At 40.1% G+C, this 20,531-nt stretch overlaps 1 protein-coding gene across 4 annotated transcripts in view; it reads left to right on the top strand.

The window, feature by feature from the left end:
- The window catches only part of adgrv1 (adhesion G protein-coupled receptor V1), a 118,547-nt gene extending 103,892 nt beyond the window's left edge, over nucleotides 1-14,655 (top strand). For 3 of the 4 annotated variants that reach the window (XM_016677041.1, XM_016677037.1, XM_016677035.1), the window contains one exon: nucleotides 165-401. In XM_016677041.1, coding sequence (XP_016532527.1) covers nucleotides 165-386 — 222 coding nt within the window. In that variant the 3' untranslated portion in view covers nucleotides 387-401. Of the gene's footprint in view, nucleotides 1-164; nucleotides 402-10,136; nucleotides 10,315-13,740 lie in introns of those variants that run through there. The other variant, XM_016677045.1, reaches the window with a different exon arrangement.
- The last annotated feature ends 5,876 nt before the right edge of the window (nucleotides 14,656-20,531 follow it).

Here is a 20,531-nt window from a genome sequence, read left to right as displayed (position 1 = left end):
GGTCATGACGTGGGAGTGGAGGAAACGCAAATGCCAATGATGTCATGACCCGCGGATGAAGTAACCCTTTAACAGAGTTAGGATAGAAAACCTTCCTCTATGTTTTAGCATATGCAATACAGTTTTCTAATGTTAATTTTCTTCCTTTTATTTTTTTTTTACAGGGCTTGTATGTGTTTGCAGTGTATTTCGTCATGCACAACCAGTTATGTTGGCCGACTAAAGCGAGTTACACTGTGGAGATGAATGGCCACGACCGCCCTGATTCGACCTTTCCAGCCGGGGGACCGACAGCTGTTGGAAGCGACATCAGCAAATCAACCCAGAATCTCATCAGCGCCATGGAAGAGGTAAACAGACCTTCATCTGTCATCCCAAACGGATAAGACACACACGTACGGGCCTCCTTCTTAAAGATGTGTAAACACTATAACTTTACACATTCATTAAAATCACCCTCTAATTTGAATAATTTATCCAGTTTAGGAGAAAGCGCTGGGTTTTTTTTTTGTTTGTTTTTTTTTTCAACAAAATGACTGGTTGGCACTCTTGATTGTTCTGAGCACATGGAACGGGCTCGCTCGTATTCCATTTTTCTTTTAGTTTTAAATTGATCAGATTTTATGGGAACCTCTAATTAAATTTTATTTGTACGAGGTAAAAATCTCCACCAACACGGCTATTTATTTTATTTTATTTTTACGTGCTGGCCACTAGACTAGACGAGGACTCGTATTTATTTATTCCAGCGATTTATCGCTGGTGGTGTTTCTCCAGGTTCTTGAAGCTGGACGGCTGCCTCGCCATCACCCCTAGTCCTTAGGGTATGAACAGGAATCTGTTTTTTATAAAAGTGCAGCTTGACAAAGGCTTTACAGTAATTTCACTCTTAATGTAAGAAGACAATTTTGTTTGATTTCTCTTAAGTCTTATTTTGCTTTATTTTCTCTCATGGTTGATTTTCCCATGCCCTCATTGCCGTGGCTCCATTTGTTATTGTTCGGCTCCACAAACAACGTTTCATACTTCCTTGCTGAAAGCCTCCCTTCCCGTTGCCCCTTGTCTCGCTACAGTCTGTACTCGCTGTAATGTGTGGATGTGTGTCTGTAAGTCTTCCCACATCGGCTCCTCCTCTGACCTTTGTGTCAGACTGGCACATTGCACACGAGCCCGTGTAAAAACACTCCGTTCACACAGGCGTGCAGCACTTCTGTGGCAACTCTTCAGCGACTTTTCCCAAGAGAATACCCTATAAGGAGAGATGGAGCGAGAATCAGGGGGTGGCGGGGGGGGGGACGATGAGACTCCTGGGAACTCTCTACTCCCTTTTTTCTTTCTCAGAGTCTCTCTCTGCTCACGCAATCGTATTTTATTCATGAGAGCACACACTGGCCTTCTGAGATTTGGCAACGACATGGTCAGAAACAAAACAACAACAAAAAACAGGGCAGACAAACAAGCCTTCAATGAGACAGTCTCATGAGTGAATTTAAAATAAGGACTAGAACATTGTCTGATTTAAACAACTAATGGGAGCCGTCGAGTCTGCCTCTAATGAAGGGGGAATATGACACATTTGGGGTGCCTTGTGGTGCTTAATTCACCTCACAGGGAGGTTCTGTACCGGTCAGAACCCAGCGGGGCTTGCAGGCTTGTGCACGCAGTCATGGACCTATGAGGACCACAGTCAAACAAGATGGACGCAGTCATCTGATGGAGATTNTAAATACTACTTTTTAGCTTGTCTTGAGCACATATCTCACATTGGTTCTAGTGTCAGTAGTAGGTTTTTTAAAATATTTGTCTGCCAAAGCTTCTAGGCCACTTTTTAGCCGTAAAGTGCACAGTCACAGGTCTGTGGTAACCCACGGTGATATGTGGCGTTCACATGCTAAAGGCAACAGTGTTGACCGAAACGAACTGGCCCTGTTGGCACAGTGACCAGGAAGACGAGATGATGTCAGCGCCAGCAGTCAATGTCGCACTTTGCGATGGTTTGTGATCTCAGGCAAGTTTTGTTTGGTTCTGTGACCTCATGTGGATAGTTTGATCAGCTCACATTATCATGAGCTCATGTATGTGTATGTATTTATGTATGCGTTATTATTAAAAATGAACAGTTATGTGGCAAAAAAAACAGCTAATAAAAAAGTCTTAAAATATTTAATAACCAACTTTGAAATAAAATAATTAACCATAAGAGATATGACATAGCTATAGACTAAATAGTTTGTTTGCTTTCAGGAACATCCAAAATGTCAGCTGCTCTGAGGTCCTAAGGAAAACATTTCCACAGCTGAAGGGTTGTAAAAAGCAAAAGATGCCCTTTTCCCTCCTTTTTCATATCAATATAAGACTTGAGAGAACGAAGGACATACGGGACAAAAACAAATACGATAAGCACCTTAAAATCCACAGTAATACGTGGCATTGATACTGTAGGCGCCATTGCGAAGGTGTTACAATAGAGCACATTAATTTCAGTCCTGAAGTGGACAGGTATGAAATACAGAGACTTTAAAATGAATCTGATTCATCTGACTTACAAAGAAGCTGGGATTGAGCTGTTATTCTTTTAGGAAGAATAACAGCTTCCTAAAAGAATAGAGTAGGTTTCTGCTTCCTCAGAAACCTATTCTGAGAAAAAGCAGAAACCTATTCTATAAATGTAAAAATGTTGTACTCGCAGGATAAAATGTGATGGCCTTCTGGTTTTAGATTGATGGATTCAACAGTTCTCCATGAGATGCTTAAAGGTTTCGACGGTTTCGTAACGTAACCCTGCTCTAAACGTCTCCACAGCTTCATCCCTGGCCTGTCTGCTGCGCTTGACTAAAGCCACCAGAAGCTTCTTCATTTTCCACCTTCACTCTTCCTGCCACTGAGAGCCTGATGCACTCAGGGACACTGTAGCACAAAATTGCAAGGAGGATAATGTAATTTAAAGGGTTCGTCGCAGTTTAAATAGATTCCCTTTAGATTCAGATTGCCCTTCTCTTCAGGCGGGTCAACCTCTAGCGTCAAGATGTGGGCAACGTCTCTCTTCTGTAAAAGAAAATAAAAACATATACTCGCTGTAGCTGAAGATTGATTTTCAGCAAAAGTGCAGCTTCAAAGCGCTGGGCCTCTGAAGTTTGACGCAGGAACAAACAAGGATTCATAAAAGCAAGAAGAGGTGAAAAGCCCCAAAGCTAAACCGTGTGACTGAAGATATTGATTAAAAGGAAAGTAAGCGTGGGACTTTGTTGAGATGCTGCTGAATTGAGGGGAAAAAAAGGCTCTAATCTGTATTTTGTGGCTTTTGAATGTATGTTTATTCTCAGGAGATACCCTAATTCATGCAGCTGTAGGTGGGGGGCACTGGTAAAGCTTGTGACAGTGGGAGATTTTACAGACTGAAAGAGAAAAAAAAATGTAGGTACAAAATTAGACTATGGTGGTAAAGACTGATGTTTGTTTACATCAAAAACTCTGGACACAATGAGCAAGTACATAATAAATTTCGAATTCACGAGAAAGGGTAAGTATATCTCTATCAATTAACGTAAATGATACATCGTCAGACAAGTCTGCTACGTTACCACCGCTCTCTGGTAGCATTATTATTCAACTTTCTGCTTCTAAACTCACAACCTCGTTTTTTTTTTTTTTTTTTTCAGGTTTTCGTTTCCATTGTGTGGTTGGAAGTTATTAGAGTGTTGGTCACAGCTGCAAGGTGTTGCAGAGTGGTTCTTGTTTTCTTCATGCCGTGAACTTTCCATTCGAAGAATTTTCCATATTTACTTCATGTAGCTGTAAGGCACACCTCCCTGCTGCTAATTACGGAACATTATTAAACAGTTGCAGATGTTACAGCTGTGCATGCGTGTGTGTGTGTGTGTGTGTGTGTGTGTGTGTGTGTGTGTGTGTGTGTGTGTGTGTATTCGTGCTCCAGAGTATTCAGAGCTCTGCGTTTACTGAATGTCGTAAAAACGGGTACTGGTTTCCAGCTGCACAGTTAACGGTACTGGACTGAGAAGCTAATCGCATTCAACGTTACGCCGAAAATAACTGACCTTTAAATCTAAAGGCTGCACCTTTTCCTTCCTCCTTCCGCCCTGTTTTTCAGCCGTACATCTGCGCTTCACCAGGCTGAATTAGAAGGAGATAATCGAATTTCCATAGCAGCGCCCCTCATTATCTCCTCGTTCTGCCCGTAAACCTTTCCTCGTTATGTCGGCAGCCGTCAAAAATAACAGTAACAGTTTTCATAATGATTTATTACCAATCCGCACTTTTTTTATTTAATCTTTATCTAAGAATAGGATAACTGATATGTGTGTGGAAACTTCTTACAAGCATCAAAAAAAAAAAAAAAAAAAAAAATCACTGACGTGTCAGAGCCATGCAAGATTTAAGGGAAGCGATTCTTTTTCTTTTATGATCATGGAAAATGTTTCGTATCCATCATAATCACTTTAAGAGGTCAGGTAGAGTAATGCTGCATCAACAAGTGCAGTAAAGCCGTGTTTTTTTGTTTGCTTGTTTGTTTGTTTGTTTTTATAGTGCCCCTTGAACTTTTGTAAGGTTTCGTCACATTACAAATACAAACTTTATTGCTGTTTTATGAAATAGATACAGAAGGCATTGCATAACTGTGATGTGAATGGAAAATATTTAAAAAAAATTTTTTTTACAAATATAAATCTGGAAAAGAGAATTTGTGTTCAGTCGTCTTTTACTCTAAAACCTTTTTTCCATTGCAACCAATTGCCTACTTACTAAGTAAAGTTCGTATCTGTATATTTTAATATCATTTGAAATTTTGGTCTTCTATGAAGGACTCAGAGGTTTGTTTGAGAACAAACAGAGACAGTCAGAGGTTTAAAGCAGTGGTACGTTATAAAACATTGACCAAAGCATTAAACATCTCACGGCACACTGCTTGATCCTTATCAGAAAATTAGAAAAAGCTTCAAAACCACCTAAGATCATGACCGTCCAAAAAGAGCTCCACAAATCCACATCTTAGGCGAAAGAATCTGCCAACAACAACTATTAGTTGTGCACTTCTTCAATCTAAAACAAAAGAGTGGAAAAAAAAAATAAACTCAACTCATCACATGCAACTATTACTGGGAAACAGGCTGGTGCCGGCGCCATGCTGTGGGGAGGCTTGTTGGAGCAGGAGCAGGGAAGTTGGTCAACTCTAATGGGACTGAGAAATTGTGGCTTAAAAACTAATTTATAGACACACCCTCTGTTTAATTTAATTGGACTTGAGGTATTTTGAATAGAGGAATGTGCGAAGCTGTTAGAGACATGCCACAGAAGACTTGCAGCTGTAATTGCAGCCAAATGCAGATCTGCAAAAAACTGATTCAAGGGAGTTGAACAGAAAAGGCAGTTATTTGTTTTCAATCCCTTTAAAAACCATGTGTGTTTGTGCAACGTGTCAAATACAAGTTCGTGTTTTTCCACTTTCCTTTCTATAAATAGTTTATACCCATCACGATATTCAGGTCTGATTCTCTTCCCCAGATATTTATGTTCCTATTCCTTATATTTTCCTTCCAACGTAAGGATTCGTAGTTTACGAACATCAAAAAAAGAGCTTTTGCATTTCAATTCATGGGGAAAAGTTATGGAGCAAGTTAAATGAGGGGTTAAAATGAAGTCAAAATTTTATGCAATTTAAAAGGAAATGTAAGGAGGTCGTTTTCACAAGATGTGTGAGAGATAGCACTAATGTGTATATGTAAATTGAGGCTAACGCATATGAGGGTGTGGGTGTGGATGCATATACTTGGACATATGAAAACCCAGATAAAATGGGAAATGAATTAACCTGTTTATTTTTATTTTGGATTGGATTTATTAATGAGGGTCCATCTGAAAACATCGTATGAGTTTTATGTGGTAGGAGTTCGTAAGTTTCTAACTTCTTCCTACTCCTTTTCGAGCGTGTTAAGATTACTGTGGTGCAAAAATATGACTCTTCTGCATTCCTTGTTATTGTGCATGATTTTATACTACTATACTATCATGTTCGAAATAAATTTTTAAAAACGCCCTCCGTGCCCTCTGACCTTTTCTCAGCATCGTGCTTCCCATCTCTAAAGTCTCCTCTCACTCAGGGAACACTTGCATAACAGGCCTCTGGTTGTAAAGCCTGATTCTCAGGCTGGCAAGTGCTCTGTGATAATCACCCACATGAAGATAACAAAATGAGCTACCAGACTTAAGGTCACATCTGACACCTTTTGTTTAGCATGTTTGATTTGATGATACAAAAGTGGGTTAATGTCCTTGTTCAGCAGGTATAAAGTATGGAAGAAGTTATGCTAGTTCAGTTGCTTTGCAGGCCACTGAGCACATCTTCTAACACAAAGAGATCCAATCTCCTGTGTTATTCTGATAATTATGTTAAATCAGTGGTTATTTTTATACGCCATGGATTAGCTCTTTTTCTTCTTTTCTTATTATTACTTTAAGTTTGAACTTATAAACCGATGACCTGCGAGATCTTTCATGTGTTTTACATCTGTTTGCTGTTGTGCCGCGTTTCACAGTGTTCCCATAAATGAGCACTTTCCAGTTATGGTTATTGTTTTTTTTCTTTCCTGGTAATATTGACCGCAACTGCCTATGATGTGTTTAATTCTGTGTCTGAGACCTCCGGGGAAGATCTAGCGATGTCGATTACTTTATGGGAGAGTTAAAGTCGCAGCACCAGACTAACTTTTTGTGCTTGGTTGAACTCAACATTTTTATTTATTTTTTTTATTTTTATTTTTTTCATGATTTTTCAAGATTTGAGCTTAACTCTCCTGTTGTCCTCGGGTCAAAATGACCCATCTTTACAATGTTGTCCTCGGGACAAAATGACCTGAGGACAAAATGACCCGAGGACAACAGGAGGGTTAAGGTGGATCGTTAAAAACCCAGACAAAGCTGTTCACCATGAGAGCCGAAAAGCGTACATTTTAAATTTAAACTTGACATTCTGCGTGTTTGCATGGGTTTCCTGGTTGAAAATGGATCCCGTCTTTGTGCGGCGTGCGTGCTAAGACACATTTACAGTTTGTTTTGGCATGTCGTGACCCGCTCAGCCGTCATCACATCTTGTTGAGTGTTGCGAAATGCCGGGAATACTTGTGGCATTTGGCGTTCTGGTGTTTTGCTGTAATTCCCAGCCCGGTGTTGGTGTCTGAGAAAATGTTGGTCATGACGTGGGAGTGGAGGAAACGCAAATGCCAATGATGTCATGACCCGCGGATGAAGTAACCCTTTAACAGAGTTAGGATAGAAAACCTTCCTCTATGTTTTAGCATATGCAATACAGTTTTCTAATGTTAATTTTCTTCCTTTTATTTTTTTTTTACAGGGCTTGTATGTGTTTGCAGTGTATTTCGTCATGCACAACCAGTTATGTTGGCCGACTAAAGCGAGTTACACTGTGGAGATGAATGGCCACGACCGCCCTGATTCGACCTTTCCAGCCGGGGGACCGACAGCTGTTGGAAGCGACATCAGCAAATCAACCCAGAATCTCATCAGCGCCATGGAAGAGGTAAACAGACCTTCATCTGTCATCCCAAACGGATAAGACACACACGTACGGGCCTCCTTCTTAAAGATGTGTAAACACTATAACTTTACACATTCATTAAAATCACCCTCTAATTTGAATAATTTATCCAGTTTAGGAGAAAGCGCTGGGTTTTTTTTTTGTTTGTTTTTTTTTTCAACAAAATGACTGGTTGGCACTCTTGATTGTTCTGAGCACATGGAACGGGCTCGCTCGTATTCCATTTTTCTTTTAGTTTTAAATTGATCAGATTTTATGGGAACCTCTAATTAAATTTTATTTGTACGAGGTAAAAATCTCCACCAACACGGCTATTTATTTTATTTTATTTTTACGTGCTGGCCACTAGACTAGACGAGGACTCGTATTTATTTATTCCAGCGATTTATCGCTGGTGGTGTTTCTCCAGGTTCTTGAAGCTGGACGGCTGCCTCGCCATCACCCCTAGTCCTTAGGGTATGAACAGGAATCTGTTTTTTATAAAAGTGCAGCTTGACAAAGGCTTTACAGTAATTTCACTCTTAATCTAAGAAGACAATTTTGTTTGATTTCTCTTAAGTCTTATTTTGCTTTATTTTCTCTCATGGTTGATTTTCCCATGCCCTCATTGCCGTGGCTCCATTTGTTATTGTTCGGCTCCACAAACAACGTTTCATACTTCCTTGCTGAAAGCCTCCCTTCCCGTTGCCCCTTGTTTCGCTACAGTCTGTACTCGCTGTAATGTGTGGATGTGTGTCTGTAAGTCTTCCCACATCGGCTCCTCCTCTGACCTTTGTGTCAGACTGGCACATTGCACACGAGCCCGTGTAAAAACACTCCGTTCACACAGGCGTGCAGCACTTCTGTGGCAACTCTTCAGCGACTTTTCCCAAGAGAATACCCTATAAGGAGAGATGGAGCGAGAATCAGGGGGTGGCGGGGGGGGGGACGATGAGACTCCTGGGAACTCTCTACTCCCTTTTTTCTTTCTCAGAGTCTCTCTCTGCTCACGCAATCGTATTTTATTCATGAGAGCACACACTGGCCTTCTGAGATTTGGCAACGACATGGTCAGAAAAAAAAACAACAAAAAACAGGGCAGACAAACAAGCCTTCAATGAGACAGTCTCATGAGTGAATTTAAAATAAGGACTAGAACGTTGTCTGATTTAAACAACTAATGGGAGCCGTCGAGTCTGCCTCTAATGAAGGGGGAATATGACACATTTGGGGTGCCTTGTGGTGCTTAATTCACCTCACAGGGAGGTTCTGTACCGGTCAGAACCCAGCGGGGCTTGCAGGCTTGTGCACGCAGTCATGGACGTATGAGGACCACAGTCAAACAAGATGGACGCAGTCATCTGATGGAGATTAAACGGAAAAAATGCTTTGATCATGAAAATAAAAATGCATTCCTCCTTATGTTGTCGTATAAATGTGACTGAGTCTTCAAATGAAAAAACAACATGAAACTTTTTTTTTTCCTCTCCAATGTGCTGGAAATGTCCGTTTGTCATGCTGGGTGGACTCGGTGTGAAACCCTAAACCCAGTGAGCTTACTCGCCCTGTGAACGTGCTCTGACCCCGGGCGCCGGCCTGCATGCACTCTGCATGACCCTCACTCATCACTTTCATAATTACGCAACTGACAGACGTGGCCATAGTGTGACTCAAACTCCTGCCTGGGTTTTCTCTGTTGCTGTCCCACCTAAGGTTAAAATTTGATGGGAGTGTTTTTTATACTTAAACACATATTTATAATATGAAAAAAATATAATAAATGTTTTGAAAAATAATGATGGTAATTTTAAAGCTTTTCAAAGTAGCTTAATTTTTTTTCAATATGTTTTTTTAAGCAGCATTGTCAATAGCACCTCTATGTATCTTAATGTTTAATGTTTAATTATTACACATTTGGTCGTTGTTTTTTATAATGATTTACAAATGAGGATAAAACTATGCAGTTAATATCAAAGTTAACAATGAGTTACTTAGAAGGAAAACCTCTAGTCCGGTCCTGGCAAAGTGTTGAAATAAAGTGCAGAAAAATAGAGATAGTAGAGCCTTAGCTTTTGATTAAACTTATTATGATAAACTTTAAACGAATGTCAGTAGCAAAGGAATCACAAACCAAAACTCAGTTTTTAGCAAATCCATTATTTTTTCTGGCAAAGTGATCAGAACCACAGATTTGGTACCAACACCCGCTGTTAAGACCTTGATATCTTTGGACTCATAGTCCTCTGTAACATTTCACGGGTTTGGAGCACATAAAGACAGATCATTAACTTTCCTCCTGGCACAATTTCTCTAGATGGTCCAGAATTTAGGGGCTTTTAGTTTCTCTCCTCTCCTGCTCAACTCACAGGTTTTCTATTGGATTTAACTCTGGAGCCTGAAAATACTGTTGAGCAGCGTTTATCGTGTGTTAGATCAGCCACATGCATGTCTAAAGGAGCATTTCCTGTTGAAGTACTCTTATTTAAAATTCACTTTCAGTTTTCTGGTGGAGGCCTCCTGACATTTATGTAAAATGTTGTGGGATTTCTAAGAGTCTTCATAAAATGATGATGTTGTTACTCTGCAGATTTCAGCAGACTGGGAGCCGTCGTCGCTGCGGACCAGCATTCAGCCCACCAGTGCGTTCAAGCCGAGCCCTGCGATGGAGACGTACGCCACAGAGGGAAGCTTCATCAACACCAACCTGGTCACCACAGACGAGGAGTCGCAGGAGTTTGACGACCTCATCTTTGCCTTAAAAACTGGTGAGGATAATTACCGTCAAAAGTTCTGCTGAACTTGCTCTGGTCTACTCTCTTTGCAGTTTTTACCCCTGCCGTGTGGAAACCAACACTTTTTGTGCTCAGAGTGGATATATTTTATCAAAGCTCTGTCCGTCGACCTCTGGCTGTCTGTTGGTTTTGCAGTGGAGGCTCTTTGATTTTGACTCGGTTGCCATAAATGCCGTTGGACCCATCCAGGTTATTTTTATAGCATTTCAACTGTGATTAGCTGGTGGTGTTTTTAATCAAGGTTGATCTGTGTTATTCTCATTAGCTTAGCGAAAATGTCTCATTAAGCACAGCTAACCATAAAAAAACTGGATCAAAATGCTATGGTGAATTATATAACACTTGGATGTGCTTCAGGAAACAGTTACTCAAGCCCTGAAGAATTTCCTCTCTTAAACGCAACTTGTGTTTTTTCATGAAAACATTTAACTAAGTGTGTTCAATAAGAAACCCGATGCCCTTTGTAAATAAAATCATCTAAACCGCATGAGCTTAGCCTAAATAATAAAACATTATGGTTCCAAAACATGAGCACCTCCTACTATGACCACCTGGTCATTAGCACAGTGTCCGTTTTATCGATTCATCTATTAGAAGGAGCTCTGATATTTATCGGCTGAGTTACCATGGAAACGGTAGCTTAATGAGCGAAGGGCTCATCAAGCTGCAACACATGCACACCTTTAATCATTGTGATGCTTTCAGGGTTTATGAGCGCAGCATTTTTCTCAAACCTGAAATGATAAGAAGCTTGAGGATTTGAAGGTCACCTGTTGAGAGTTTCTGGCCGTCTCACCTGAAAGGCTCTTTCTCTCTGCTGGACTTCACTCTGTCCTGGTTGATGTTAATGTCTGGGCTGAAAACCTACTCATTCTCGTTTTAATATGCATGGCTTAACGCCCATCACGGATCGCTGATTTGCTTTTCTTTGTTGCTTTTTGAGAACTGATCTACAAGATTCAAAATCAAATTTTGAGCAGTTTTATCACTTTTGCTTTCTGACACAATGCTCCATCATGTAGAAAACCCCACAGGCCACCAGAGAGTGTCTAGGATTAGTTGCTCTTGGAAAACTTTATTTATTGTAGTTTTCTAGGACAAGAGGCCCATTTTGGACACCAGATGCTGCTTGATTACAGAATCATTACCACAATTGTTTTTAAATAATATTGTAATTATAGTTATTTTAAAAATGTGTCACATTGTTTGAAAAAATAAAATAAAATAAAATACTGTCTATTAAACTCCCTTAATTACATTTCTCTGAAATATTATTTTGAATTGATTTCACCTTAAAATTATTGGCAAAGTAATCACTGAACAATGACAAAGTGATAAGTCAGTGATTGTCTTGTCTCTAAGTTACTGACTGATTGACTCAGTGATTGAATCATCAGTTACTCTGGCACTGAATGTTTACTGAATGACAAAGTAATAATTCAGTGATTACTTTGCCAATGCTTTATGTGAGTATATATTTAAGCATCTTATTCATGCGGAGCATAGCTGTCTTTAGTCTTCTTCCCTCAGTTTAAGCACACACACCGAAGAGTGTTGAGGCTACAGCAGTCTGAAAGCTCTTAGGTGTTTGCCTATTTAACTGTCTGATCACTGGGTTTGATCGATGTACAAAGATGGTTCATACAGTGTGAAAGGATCTGACTGTTCGCCAATCTGTTCGTCCGCTTATGTTGAAGTTACTGTTTTCGATTCTGTAGAGTAGAATTAGATTCTAAATAAAACAAACTCATGAGTCAGTGTTTTCCCACTGTTGACCTGCTTTAGACACAGACCACTCTTTTATAATTTTGAAATACACTTACAAGGTTTTATTTTGTTTGAGACATGCTATCCTGCGTCAGGAAAATGACACCTGTAACCATGGAGATTGCCAAATTAGAAGTCCTTCCTGGCAGGTGTTGGGTTTTAGAGACCAATGGGTGTTAATAAGTGAAGAAGGGTCAGAGGATAGTCTTACACGGCGAGTAGAAAAAACACGCTCCGACTCTCCTGCCCTCCTGTTTATTATGTGCTGAAAGAAACAGAGACGTGTGCATGTTTTTCACTCGGTTGTCTCTGGGCTGTTTCTTTTCTCGAGGCATCCATGCTGCGTTCTGCTGAACTTTAACCTTCCAGGTGATCAGCTTTTAAACATCAGCACTATAAATTCACTTTTTTCACTGTAGACAAGGCCAGTTTTCAACGGCTCGAAGCCGCGCCATTGGCTGATTTATGTAGAGATTAGGTTGTTGTTTGAATCAGTCGTACGTCGCAGGTTTTAACGGTGTGGCTGAACCAGCCGACCCCACCTCTCTGTGCAATCAAACGTATCAAACTGAACGTACAGCTACAGTTCATCTCAGCAGCTCAGTCAGCAGGAAAGATAATTTGCTAATCGGGGTTATATACGAGGCAACACCTGACAGGGGTCAGCAAGCAGAGCTGTAATAAGGGTCTTCAGGCACTTCATCTGGTAGTCAACCATTAACGTGCAAACATACAGAAGCTCGCACGTACGCTGTTGATAGAAGCAGTTGTTTCATAAATAGACGAGTCCTCCCCTCTGTCCATGAAAGGACGTAAGGTATATTGCATTCTTCAAACAGTAGACATATATTTAACCAGATACATTGTCATGTTGCCTAGTTTCTATGTTGCGGTTTTTAGTCCTTTTCACGGGGATAAAGTTTTAGTGGGTTTTAAAAAAAAATGTCCATTTCAGGGCAGAATAGCCCGGTTCAGGATCGAATAGATTATCTTGAGCAGTCATCGGTACAGACCCATCACAGGGCAGCACAGAGAGTTTATGCTGTGCAAAGAAATCAGCATTAAAACTAATCAAGGCAATCATTTCATTTGTTGACATTTGGTAAATAAAACTGGTATCTTTTCTGTTTTACTTTATTCTATTACAAAGCATTTCCTTGTGAATTAGTCACAAGTATTATTTATCCTTTATTTACCCAGCTGAGATCTAGCTAAAATTACAGAATCTGTTTTAACGGGTTTTACAACACCATGTGTCAAAACCAGCCCTGTTTATTGATCGCTCAGTTCGTCAATGTTTTACCAGCAGGCCCGCTGCATGGCTTACATTTGACATAAAAGATCCTTCCTGTTCTCAATCAGGGTCCATCTGTCTGCTCTGTCCTCGTCTTGTTGCTATGGCGCCACAGGTACAGTAAAGTACAGTGTACTCAGTGATAAGGGTCATGTTACTTAACAGCACATCTGCACTAAAGGTACTCGCTAAACTGATGACACAGACGTACGTTTTTCCGACCCGTGCAAAAATAATCTGTGCACAACATAATCTAGATTGGGCACCTGTGAAAATCCCTGCAGCTAAAGCACAATTAATCACGGTTTGCTTGTTCCACTTTGTCGCCTCTGTCTCAGGGACCGGCCTTAACGTTAGCGATAACGAGTCCATACCTGGAAGCCACGACGGAGGCAGCATTGCCAACTCCCAGATCGTCGAGCTGAGGAGAATCCCCATCGCCGACACCCACCTCTAACCCTCTCACTTCATGCAGAGACGTTACAAGACAGTATTTTTATATTGTAAAACCTTTGCACTAAAAAGTTTTTTTTTTTTTTAAGTAATCGATCATTTTCATATACGTATTTGATACTGTACATTGTTTTTACTGCACCTCTGTTCACATATATACATAAATGTACTAAATTTATTTTGTAAAAGTTGGTTTCTTTTTTTTTTTGAATGTATATTTTGTTGACTTGTTTTTTTTTTCCCTGTAGTTAGATTAATCATTGTACCTCTCAAGTAAAACAAGTTCTGCTGCTGAGAATGGAGATTGTGTAACACTGTCAATAAATAATGCAGCACATATTTTACATGAAGACACGCTGATCTCATTTTTGCAACTCGGAGGTTTTTGTCCTGCGACGGCGGCTCCCGGACGATTACGTAAGCAGCTTGCAGTTGGGGTCACTCGCTCATGACAGACGGCTTTGAAAAACAATGAGCTCACAGACTGTCTTTGGAGTGTGAAGCGTAAGCGTTTGAATCTTTTAAAATAAGGATTTCAAGCTGATTTAAGACCATGAAAGAGACAGCTGTCTGTTTTACTCAGCCTTCTGCCTCTGTACACATTTTAACCTCTGACCTCAAAACAGATCCATTACATCACCCGTTGAGCTTTTTCCTTTTTTTTTTCCTTTTTCCAGGTCACATCTACAAACCTATGAGGTTTTTTCTTAGAATTTATATGAAAGACAAACATGAATCAGTGAAAAAGTATGTATTGGTGGAAAGTGAAACTTTTTACAAATAAAAACCAGACATTTGTGTTAAGCCTGCCTGAGTCAATGTTTTGCAGAACCATCTTTCATCGCACTTTTGCCACTGTTTCTCTACCAGCTTTGCACATTCAAATAATTGTTTTTTTTATATCTTTCTGACTTCCAAAATACATCAAGTTTTCCCTTAGGTTAATTCTGCCACCAACATGTTTGTGATTTTTTTTTTTCTTTTTCTGAAGGAAACAAAAGACAAATCCACATAGCTCTATTGCAAAAGCACCATAGTAATTACAGCAACTCCAGGCCTGTGGAAGATGTCCAAGGTCACGATCAGATTACACTGAAGCAGATAGGAAGATTTATGACAGGGACACCAGTGAGAAGTGTTTACTTCTACTCATGGTTCTCTAAGAGATTTTTTTTTTGTTTGTGGTCCAAGATCAATAAAATAAATTGATCCTGCTGAACACACATTAAACTCTCTCTTTTTTTATCCTCAATTGAGGCAGTTTTACAACCTAGAGAACAGGGAAAAGTTTAGTCCACTCTGAAAGGTTGGAGAAATGTTCTTGCACAATTGTAAAAAAATAAATAAAAAATCTGAGCACAGCATTAATTTATGAACAGTTATTTTCTGTCTGTTTTTAGGGATGATTAAATCACTGCATAAACGATTCTCCGTCTGTGTCCAGGGAGCATGCAGCACTAAGGAAAAGGAGCAAGTGCATCGTTGAAGAAAGCAGCATTCACCGTACAAACAGCAGCAGGCTGCTGGTTTATTTTCCCAAGCAGCAACTGTTCCAATGTCAACTCTTTACGGTCACTTAGCATTTCCAAGAAACACTTCTAATTAATAAACATGGTGACTTTGCAAGCTGATAAGTGCTCTGCTTTGTTTAAGCCTCATAACTATACGACTGTATATATTTCCATCATATATTCATTGCCATGATTTGTTTTTCATTAATTAGATATAATGCAGGCAATGTAAACAACGTTGCAACGTTTGCAGAACTGCGCTTAGAGAAAGAGTGTAAAGCATATCTTACGGCATACATTAGCAGTGGTGCGCGTTGTTACTTATGGATTTTGCGTCGGAGAAAGATCAAGTGTTGCAAACAGGGCTTATCATCTGAAGCTTGTAATGACCCATGATGAAAGCAGTTTATGAGCTTTGCAGATCAGTAACATTTTGTGTTTTCATGTGTGTTAAAGCGCATAAGCTCACATGTTCTGCACGACTCTCATCTTGTCTTTGGTAGAAATTTAAAGCTCAGTGACGCTTCAGAGTGCAATGCGGTTGCAGGACGAGGTCTTTAGTGCAATTTCTGAAATCATCAGCCCAAACAAAAATGGCAGCAACACACTTGATGATTCAACTTATTAATGATTAAATGATTCCAAGAGATACCAACTGTCTGCTTGTATGATTATGTTTGCATCCATTTTTAACTTGAGTGATGGTGACAGAGACAAGAGAGCAAACAACCAGTTAAAGCTAAATCTGCAACACGGCCTGTTGCTATGAACCCTGGGATTATGACACCGCTCTTCTGCCTCTCAGCTTATTACCACATCCTCAAGGGAAGGTGTGTCAGATACGATCCTCCCACAAAAAAATAGAAACAGAAAAAGACTCAGGAGACAGATGAGCAAAAATAGCTGCATTGTGTTATTGAGTTGTTCCAGTTTTCATGACAATAGTCATTGTAAGATTCACTGAAAAGGGTGTGAACTTCAGTAACCTGATAATGCCTGCTATTATTTCTTCATTCATGGACATTTTTTTTCTGTTACAACAAAAGACAAGTGCAATGGATATTATTTACACTCAAAAAATGTGTTTCTATGAATAGAAAGTGGTCAGGCCTGTTTTTATTCCCCTCATTGTTTCGCACAACAACTTACCTGAAGTTTGTTTTTTTTCTTTTTTCTTGCAGTCACAAACTTCACTGCACTGTACTGGGATTTTATTTGACAGTCAGACACTCGGTAGTGTGCACACAATGTAAAGTAAAAGAAAAAAGATGAGGCAATTTCTAAATATTTTACAAATCATCCATCTCCCATCTTACACTATGATGCTGGCACCACCGTGCTTCTGGGTGGCTATGAAATCTTTTTCTCATATATAAACCACCTTCTTCCACATGCGTGTCATGTCAAAGTGTACAGTAACTACACAGCTAGGTGTTGACAAGTTTGCAGTTGTGTTGCATCACTTGTTAGTCATATTGCTTTATAACCCATAACACCAAATCTCTCCACAACTTAATTTCTGATTTATGACAGGGACATAAATGATCTGATGAGCTCCCTGATATTCATGAAGTTGTTTGTTCACTGGTGTTCTCTACCAAACTTCTGTGGCCAATACAACCCCAATAAAATGGACCGAACTTGAAAGAAGTATAATGTCAAAATTTACCAAAATCTTAATCGGCAGTGGGAAGCTTTTATAAGAATATGTTTTTACATGTTTGCTAAAATTGTCACTATGTTGTGACAGCATAGCATGAGACAGATAATCTGTTAAAAAAAAGCTTTGGTAACATGAGTTAAAGGGGGGGGTGCATAAAACTGACATGTCATAAACATGATGTAACACCTGTCATGAACATGAAGCAGTCTTCGTAAACGTTTATGACTGCTGTGATGAAGCGTCATTCGGTAAATAATTTGCAAATTTTAATGCAACTTTGCTTTGAAAGTGTCATTATATACCAAACAATGCAAAGTTGACACTTTTAATGCAACTATGCATTAAAAATGTCATTATTTACCAAATGACACTTCATGACAACAGTCACAAACATTCAGAAATGCTCCATGATCATGACAGGTGCCAGTCTTTTACACACCCCTTCAAATAAAGTGTTACCAGAGCTTCTCTTGTGTCTCCCTGTGGTCCTATTCCTGTACGTCCATCTGCAGAAATGCACTCCTCAGTCAGAAACAGCCAATCAGAGCCAGGAGGAAGGTCTTAACTCTGTCAATCAGGATCATGTACGCGCTGCTCAATGCACTAATGGCGGAAAACCATAAAAATTAGCTGGAAAAGTGTTAATCTGTCATACAAACTTGCCTGGACATCCAGGGCCGGCTCCACTGTGGGAATAGGAACCAGGTGTATTTCTGCAGATGGCAGTAGAGCCACAGGGAGGAAGCAGAGGAGCTTGATTTTTTTTTTTCACAGAATATGTGCCTCACTATAATTTTAGAAACTGCTTATACATTTCTTGATGGCAGAAGTTACTCTCTGCTCGTAAAACTTTGTAAACCAGTGTATTGCACACATGGCACCTTTTCTCTCAAAACATTCCCCACGCTCCTGACAGCCTTCCTGGAAAAAAAAAAAAACACCTCAGAGTAAAAACAGCTTTGACCCAGAAGGAGCCGAAGCGCCGTTCATATATGCAGAACTTTAATAATGTGCAGAGAGAGAACAGAGTGACTCCAAGAGCGTTGAAGTAAACAGGCTGACGTTAGACAGGAGCGACAGGATGAGTTTGCATATGTTTAGGCAATGTACCCAACACCACTCAGCCCCTCTGGAAGCAGAAACAGACAACAAGTTCAGTGGGGGTATGATGTAAATATGTACTTCTATCACTATGTGTATGCATGTGTGTGTGTGTGTGGTCGTTATATTGCCCCTGACTTTTTCTGTAGTGACATCAGAGTGCTTTTCTTCCAAGTCGTTTTGTCATTTACCATCTCTTGCACGGCGCTCACGGTCGGCACACAGGTGTTCCTGACATCATCAACTACTTTAGGAGGATGTGTCAGGAGTGTCACACAGCATCAAAACTTTAAAGAAGTTTTTATTTTTAGATGTTTTTAGATGTCTTATTTTACAATAAGTTATAAGCAAACTTGGATGACCTAAGCCTTAGGCCCTAAGGTATGCTTCTGAAATAAAAAAAAGTTAAACAGATAAAAAAAAAAAGATAAGTTTTTTCCACCAGAGACAACATATTATCAAAGTTATCTACCTGTTTGACGTCACACACAAAAGAATTTGACTGATTCTATTCTTTAATGTCGGACTTAAAGGCTTAACAAATTATGTTTGGCAAAACAGTAAGCCGAGCTAACTTTGATCAAGTTATTCAGAAATGACATCATTTATTTGACAACTTGGTGATGGCAGTGAAAAACCCAGATCAGATGATGTGATACTTCGCAATGTCCATGCAGCGTTTCCAGTAGTCAGGCAGAACATAAGAGGATATCTACGCATTGTGATGGCATGGCCTGCCTCGGCCCGTTGACGTAAACGAAGCAGGTTGTCACTCTGACCTCTCCGGCTTCAACTGCACCGGAGAGACGAAAAACAAAAGTACACAAAGACGCAAGGATTTTATTTGTTATGTTGTCGTGGTTTTGAGGTCCGTATTTTGTGATAGAGTGTGATTCAGCAAAGGTGAGAAGTGATGCGGTCCATTTTGGAGCTGCCACGCCGACTAACCAGGGAGTGTAAATGCAGGATTGTGCCTCGCCAGCAGGAGTGCATGGAGCGGTTGGTGCCTGCCAATGACATTTGTCATGTTATCACTATGCTGTCTGTTTGGCAGGACAGCTAGACGGTCTTCCCTGTGTCTATGCATCGTTATCAGGGAGTACTTTCATGTACATACGTTTGTGTGTGGTGTAACATCAAAATGTATTTATTTGTTTTGTTCGAATGATTTGTGCTTTGTCTGTTTCGTGATTTATCTATGAGGAAATACTGTTTGTAATGAGTTTAAATAAGGAACTAGAGTCTCCGATGTCGTTTTTGGAAGAGTAGACCTCACTCTGGGCCACCATCCAGCATTTATATAACTTTCTTATCCCACTCTGTTTCTGTCTTTGTCTCTCTCTGCGTCACTTAGTCCATCAGGCTGAAACCAGTTTTTGTTTATCACCCACAAGACGCTTCTGCTGTGACAACCCGGTACATGTGGGAGAGATATAAGCCATCTTGTCACGATCTCTGAGGAGCTCAGGAACCGCTGTTTTAAAACGATGTCATGGAAGAAAGTTGTTGGGTTTTTTTTCTTTAAAGAAACATGTTTGAAGTTCCAAGTGTGTGTGTCATGAGAGTACCATGATACAAAAATATACAAATTTTTGCATATTTTTAAATTATTTTATGTGAAATGAAGAAACATAAAATCCGGAATTTTCTTCATTGACAGACTATGTGTTCATAACATGATCTGTATACATTTTGCTCTCTGAAGTCACACAAATTATGTGTGACACAACCTCCCCACTGTAAAGCATGGTGACGGCAGCACCATGCTGTGGAGAGGGTTCTCTGTTGCACAGAGAGGCTGATGGTGTGAAGATGCGTAGACCTAAATCCTTAGAGCCTTTTGATCAAACCAGAACTAAATATAGTTGAGAATCTTTGGCAAGTTCTTGAAAATTAGTGTTCACATGCCGCGTCCTCATCCAGTCTGACTGAGCGCGAGCTTCTTGGCAAAGAAGAACTGACTCAGAGGAGGTGAATTTCTTTACTTGTGAAAACGTTTCAGTTTGTGAGAGTTTCACAGATGCTTTGTGCTTGGTCTCACGGGAAATCCTCCCTAAGAGTCCATTGAAGCGTGTGGTTGCAATGTGACAAAATTTAGAGAAGTCAAAGCGGCGTCATTACTATGCCCCACATCAGTGAGACAAAGAAGAAGGGAAGCAGAGGAAGGTCACTTCAGAGAAGAGCGACTGGTGACCTCAGTGAAAAGCTTTGTGGCCTTTACAAATCAAAGGAAGTGATACATCAGAGGGAGAAATTCACTACGTCACATAAGTTCCTCTGCGTGCGTTCAGCCAGATCCAGCTGGTTTGATCCAGCATCTGAGTGGCCGTGGGTCAGTCTAGGCTGTGAACAATGTCACTTATTGTTGGGAGTTAGAGATGAAATGTCAGAAACAAGGCAG

This window comes from Poecilia formosa, unplaced genomic scaffold (genome assembly GCF_000485575.1).
Source record: "Poecilia formosa unplaced genomic scaffold, Poecilia_formosa-5.1.2 Scaffold5, whole genome shotgun sequence".
Classification (NCBI taxonomy): domain Eukaryota; kingdom Metazoa; phylum Chordata; class Actinopteri; order Cyprinodontiformes; family Poeciliidae; genus Poecilia; species Poecilia formosa.
Note: the sequence above shows the minus strand (reverse complement) of the source record. Positions and strands in the feature narration are given on the sequence as shown.